Source organism: Dreissena polymorpha, chromosome 9, assembly GCF_020536995.1.
Source record: "Dreissena polymorpha isolate Duluth1 chromosome 9, UMN_Dpol_1.0, whole genome shotgun sequence".
Lineage (NCBI taxonomy): Eukaryota > Metazoa > Mollusca > Bivalvia > Myida > Dreissenidae > Dreissena > Dreissena polymorpha.
In genome coordinates this window covers 92,751,482-92,758,441 of record NC_068363.1, presented here as the reverse complement: position 1 = coordinate 92,758,441, position 6,960 = coordinate 92,751,482, and the positions used below count along the sequence as shown (strand labels likewise).

The window sequence follows — 6,960 nt, the reverse complement described above, 5'->3', positions numbered from 1 at the left end:
GGATGAATGACCGTTCTGTCTTATGAGACGAATTACCGTTCCTAATTTATTAAGTTGTTAAACTTATTTATAAGGTAATCCGGTAACTAAAAATATTGGTATGATCAAATTATTGAAAGATTTAAAACTATAATCATCCTATCTTATAATATTATTATTTGTATGGTTTAGTAATGCAAAAACATGCGTACATTAAAAATGACATATGTTTTCGCGACGCAGGTGTGTTACCTCTAAGGTCACAATAACGGTCCGTGTAAATGCGTATATGACTCATATCCGCGGATATGAACGAAACGTGCGAATATGAACGAATATAGCAATATTTATGCGTTTTTTGCAGTTAGTTTATGAACAAATCACCGTTCAATTAAAAAATCACAATTTTTGATAGATCTGTTAAGACTGCCTCAAAGTAGAGCAATTTTATAAAAGCAGTGTTCTGACTGGTCGTTCATATTCGCGGATATGACTTTGGAGTTACTGAAATTAAAATGCCAATGAAAAACGCTTTTAAATTTATTCGATCTTAACCAGTCATTGAAATTCAGATTTAAATCTACAAGCAAGTCAGGCTAGTAATATGGGAATTTGTACTAGCCCAAGTCAGATTTTACTAGCCCAAACATTTATTTTAAGTGCAGATAAACATAACATAAGACATCCAAAGAATCATTCATTTATTCAATCTTTAGAATACAATACAACTCTCTTATTAATTTCATCCTTGTCCAAGTCAGCTTCCTCGTCATCTGAGCCAGCCTCTTTTGGATCCTGAAATAAGAAGAAATTTATTTCACACACGGATTTCAAGCTACTCACAATTATAAATATGATATAAAAGTTTAATTGAAAAATTAACAGAGCTGTATCCAATATATCAATGTGAAAGAGAGCAAACTTGAACCACCAGAAAATAACAGCGATTTTCCTTGTCAAATTGGAAAAAGTACCCGTACCGGTCCAATTGGGAAAAATTGAGTCATGAAAACCTCAAAACTGGGAAAAATCGAGTCGTGAAATCCTTAAATTGGGAAAATCGCGTCGTGAAGTTTGGGTCTTATTATATATTATAAATAACAAAATGTTATAAAGAACACACAAAATCAATTACTAGTTGTTTTAATCTCTTATAAAGCAATGTCTCTCTCTTTCATTTTTTTGAAAATTTCAACAATCTTTGATGTTTGATCATCACTCAGTTGCTGGCATCCCTCTCTGCACAGCATCATTAGTGCTGTCGATGTGTCCTGTGATAGACGGTTCCGATTGGTCGTGCAAAGATTGTTTGAAATCTTGAAACCAAACTGCGTCAGTAAACGGGATCCACTTGCCTGATGACTCTTTTTTAATTTTTTTGCATAATATTTGCTATTATGACTCATTTCAAACTACGATAAGGTTACAAACCGACGTAAAACAGTACGCTGGCTGCCTGACAAAAGAACCGGAAACAGTAACGACTCTATTGATTGAACGCGCTGAATAATAAAACCCGAAATTAATCGAGCGCGTGGTTACACACAACTATACGATTTTCTTTGTCCGCTCGCAGAAAGATGGTTTTTGTTACGAAACTTTCGATCGTTTTGAGAAAAAATTCGGACGCCGATTGGGATTTTTCAGATGCCGATTGGGAATTTGGGAATTTTCGCTCGATTGGGAAAGTACCATTTACCGGTACTTTATAAAGAAGGAGGAAAATCACTGAATAAATAAGCAATTAAGTAACAGGTTATTCTACAAAAAGCCAGTTGATAAATGCGTCAATCACAGGTTACCTCAGATTTGCATTTCTCCACGGTATCGCCCCCCCCCCCCCCCCCCCGGCGTACTTCTATAACAACTGTTTGGCCATTACTCTCTGTGTCCCGAACGCAACGCAAAACATTTATTTTGTATGATAGTACTCTGGGAACACAAAACCATGCTCTTTATGCGCAGTAATCCAATAATGGGCTGATTGCGCAGCACGTGTGCGCAAGGGGTTAAAAACATAAGCGGCAGTTGATATAAGCGGCTCAAAACTTTGTTTACAAATATTGAAAACGAAAGTGGAACTCTTTTTCTGTTTTCTTAATTTTACAAGTACGTTGGGCTTGTAATATTGGATTTTCTACAAGTCTAAAAGGAAAAATACTAGTTTTTTGCTGTCGGACTAGTGCAAATTTCGACGACTGATCTTAACATTACACATGAGCGACGTGTTTTTTCGATTTCATGTTACAAAATAAAGGTAAATACATTTAAAAAGCCGTTGTCTATTCATATCCGCACTTTTCGTTACGAATTTATTTACTATAATTTTCCGGAACTGTATCGGCATGTTTACTTTCTTTTAGACTTTACTCATTTACCTGAAACTGTACGTAGTTCACTATCACGACTTTCGCTTTACGATGTCTACCGCAAAAAATATGTTTTAACTTAAACAAAATTTGATATTCTCTTTAAACAAGCACAACTTACCGGTAGTCAGTCTTCTTCAAATGCAGGCAGTGAAATGCCAGAAACTTCTAAGTGCCTGACTGCACGCAGAGAAATTTGGTGAAGAGGAGGTCCCCAGAATAATTGACAAATTCGCAGAAAAGCCAAGAAATGTTGATCTTTGAACATGAACATAACATGTTGATGAAAAAAAGAGTTGTAATAATATTTTACTCTCTATGTATGGTGAATTATAGTGTTAAAACTTGACTTGTGTACTGTTACTTGCTAAGCATTGAAATTTCCCCTTTTTCCCCTTTTACGCGGGAATTTCCCCCCCCTGAGGGGACCCGACCCCTTTCCCCCAAAACGGAAAAAAAAACACTGAATAAAATGCACCATTTAGTTTCCCTATGGCTTGAACCTAAGTTAACATATTATTGACAACTTGAAAACATTACGTTATCAATTGTAAAGTATTTAGGAGCAAAAAATCAAATACACCAATTTCTTAAAAAAAAAGACATCACAACGCGAATTTTCCCAATATTAAAAAGGCTTTTTCGTGGACATTTTCCCAATAGGGCTGGTTCTGGTACTTTTCCCAATTCAGCAAAAAAATCACTTTAATAGATAACAAATTGACGACAGTTATGTGCGCTTCAAGATTAATTCTGGCAGTCACAATGTTACAGGGGTGAGACAATTGTGCTACCAGTCAGGGACTCTAACCTGGGACAGCTTGCTGTCAGGTTGAGTGCCATGCAATGTGTTTTTAGCTCACCTGTCACGAAGTGACATGGTGAGCTTATGTGACCGTGTGATGTCCGGCGTCCGTATGTGCGTGTGTGTGCGTGTGTCTGTCAACAATTTGTTTGTGTAGACAGTAGAGGTCACAATTTTCATCCAATCTTTATGATTTGGTCAGAATGCAGGCTTGGCAAAATTGCCGGTCCGCCGGTCCTGACCGGCAGATTTCCATTTGGTCCGGCAGGATTAACAAGACTGCCGGTCCTGGCGACTGGCAAAATGTGAAATGACTGCAAACAAATCTTCTTTTTTCAAAGTTGAAAATTCGAAGAGCAAACCCCTTACTACATCATGAAAAATGAAATCGCTCATTGTTTTGATGTTTGCAAAAGGTTTGTTATGTACAATTAGCAAATCCAACTGGTTACACAACACCTAATTCACACTCAGTTGCAAAATCGGCAACTGCCTTCTAAAAAAAAAGATCTTGATAGCTTTGACATATTTTTCGAGTAAATAAGGACATTAAAATATGAATTTCTTTATGAAGCATGGCTTTTAAAAAGGTTGTTTATTAAGTATAAACAATGTTCTAGTGATGAACACAACCATATGCAAACGCCATTTTTCAGAAGTGTAAAGAGTACAGTGCATTATGGGGCAGAGCTTTCATTGGACGAGCGAATTCAAATTTAGATTGAATGCAATACGTTACATGTACAAAGAACTGTTTTATTGCATCAGTACGCAGTGTAATGTAAAAAACTGTGCTTCCTGGGGACTTTCTGATACCAGGCAAAAATGAAAATGAATCTCTGTTAACAATTACACTGCGTTAGCATGTAAATGAATCGTCTTGATTATTTAATTAATTTCTCGTACACGTTCTGAAAAATGAAATGCCTTAATACTAAAATGATAATTAAATGTCAGGAAACTTGTTTTATACTGTGCGCAGTATATTTAACAGCCGGTCTGCTCCAAACTGCAATTATATCAAAGTACATGTACATGCAAGAATGTTTTTATCGTTTTAAATAACTATAATTTGATAATTATTCGGCTTGCACTTACGTTATTGAAATTAGTCCACCGAACCGCTGATAGGGAATACATTGTGCATGTAATAAACACTGACACGCGAATTTTTCGCACCTTTATTGACATTACACAACAGATTAACACCAATAAGATGCCGGTGTCGTTTAACCTCTAAGCGATTAAAATCGGTTTAACGAACGGTTGAACAAAACGATCAAGATGTGATCGCTGTCATCTTTGAATTTTCTAGTTGTTTTTTTTCTGAAATGCCTGTCTGGATGACCGGCAGCTTTTTTCCAATTTCGCCAAGCCTGCATAATGTTTATCTTGATGAAATCTGGGTTGGGATTGTGTTTGGGTCATCTGGGGTCAAAAACTAGGTCACTAGGTCAAAGACTAGGTCATATAATAGGTCAAATAGTAGAAAACCTTGTGTAGACAATAGAGGGTGCAGTTTTCATCCAATCTTTATGAAATTTAGTCAGAATGTTTATCTTGATGAAATCTGGGTTGGGATTGTATTAAGGTCATCTGGGGTCAAAAACTAGGTCAGTAGGTCAAAAACTAGGTCAAATAATAGAAAAACATTGTGTAGATAGTAGAGGTCACAGTTTTCATCCAATCTTTATGAAACTTGGTCAGAATGTTTATCTTGATAAAATCTAGGTTGGGATTGTATTTGGGTCATCTGGGGTCAAAAACTAGGTCACTAGGTAAAAAACTAGGTCAAATAATAGAAAAACCTTGTGTACACAGTAGAGGTCACAGTTTTCATCCAATCTTTATGAAATTCAGTCAGAATGTTTATCTTGATAAAAGCTGGGTTGGGATTGTATTTGGGTCATCTGGGGTCAAAAACTAGGTCACTAGGTAAAAAACTAGGTCAAATAATAGAAAAACCTTGTGTAGACAATAGTGGTCGCAGTTTTCATCCAATCTTTATGAAATTTGGTCAGAATGTTTATCTTGATAAAATCAGGTTTGGGATTGTATTTGGGTCATCTGAGGTCAAAAACTAGGTCACGAGGTCAAATTATAGAAAAACAATCAACAATTTGTTTGTGTAGACAGTAGAGGTCACAGTTTTCATCCAATATTTATAAAATTTGGTCAGACTGTTTATCTTGATAAAATCTGGGTTTGGATTGTATTTGGGTCATCTGGGGTCAAAAACTAGGTCAGTAGGTCAAAAACTAGGTCACAATTTCAAAAACTAGGTCACTAGGTCAAATAATAGACAAACCTTGTATGGACAATAGAGGTCACATTTTTCATCAAATCTTTATGAAATTTGGTCAGAATGTTTATCTTGATGAAATCTGGGTTGGGATTGTATTTGGGTCATCTGGGGTCAAAAACTAGGTCACTAGGTCAAATAATAGAAAAAACCTTGTGTAGACAATAGAGGTCACAGTTTTCATCCAATCTTTATAAAATTTGATCAGAATGTTTATCTTGATGAAATCTTGGTTGCAATTGTATTTGGGTCACTTGGGGTCAAAAACTAGGTCACTAGGTCAAATAATAAAAAAAACTTGTGTAGACAATAGAGGTCACAGTTTTCAACTGATCTTTATGAAATTTGGTCAGAATGTTTATCTTGATGAAATCTGGGTTGGGATTGTATTTGGTTAGTCAGGTGAGCGATTCAGGGCCATCATGGTCCTCTTGTTTATAGTTCTACTTTTCTGGTGGGCTCCTGCTAATGCCAGACATGTTCAAGATTGCCCTTACCAGTGCAGCACGACTCACAAGGGGCTGTAGATCCCTAACCAGTGCACCACGACTCGCAACGGGCTGTAGATCTCATCATGCTCTCTCCTGTTTGGCAACCACAACATCAAGTACAATATCAGGTACGTAATAAATTGATAGCAAATATTCAAAATATTTTAAGACCTCTGTGGAAATTTTAATATCACAATTATTCATCTGTGTTGATATTTGTTAATTTCTGTTAATTTGCTGTTGTCTTCCAGGGGTTTTTCAGCACTGTCTGCGCCTCTGGAAAACGGAGGCATTCCCAGAGCAAACGGACCCAATCCCAAACCAAAATTATAAAAAAAAATCCCTATTTGCAAAAAAAAAAATTTTTTTTTTTAAGAAGTGTCTTATGACTTATGATTATTAGATTATTAATTCACACAAACCAAGCTTACTCATCTGATGCTTACCTGCATTGAAGGTATAGACCTGAATGACAAAATATTTGAGGAGCTTTGTGATTCTTCCAAAAACAGAAAGGCAAGCAGAGAAAAATTTATGCTGTAACTTGTGTGACAAACCAGTGTTTGTTTTGGTCAAAAATATCTGCTTAAGTTTTTTACTGTACAGTTCTTATTGCAGAGTGTAATTGTAACTGAAAAACAAAACTGCAGTACTTGAATAGACGTTGAACATGCCCTATATTGCATGTGTTTATATAAAGAAGACAAAATAACAAATTAAAACAAATTTATTTGTTAAACCACTGACTTATTTAAGCATGATAAATTCACAATGTTTTCCCAAATGAGTCGTTTCATCGAAGCAAAAATTCCCAAAATGGACAATTTTGTCGATGAAAAATTCCCAATTTGGTCAGACTCCTTTTCCCAAAATAGGCAGAAAAACCCCTGTCTTCAATTTATCATTAAATTATAGATGTCTTTTTTGTTTAAAAAAATATTTGGATAAAGTAACATACATAAGACACCAAACATAAAAACACTATGAAGCGTTTAAACAGAGGAAACTTGAAGG

At 35.7% G+C, this 6,960-nt stretch overlaps 1 protein-coding gene across 5 annotated transcripts in view; it reads left to right on the top strand.

Moving 5' to 3' along the window:
- Nucleotides 1–6,960, top strand: part of LOC127846756 (uncharacterized) — a 32,997-nt gene continuing 26,037 nt past the window's right edge. For 2 of the 5 annotated variants that reach the window (XR_008033644.1, XM_052378274.1), the window contains exons 1-2: nt 11–98; nt 5,897–6,074. Coding sequence is in view for 4 of the 5 variants with exons in the window: in XM_052378274.1 (XP_052234234.1) it covers nt 5,924–6,074 (151 nt within the window). In the remaining variant the exon portion in view is untranslated. Of the gene's footprint in view, nt 99–5,896; nt 6,075–6,960 lie in introns of all 5 variants that reach the window. The other 3 variants (XM_052378277.1, XM_052378276.1, XM_052378275.1) reach the window with 3 other exon arrangements.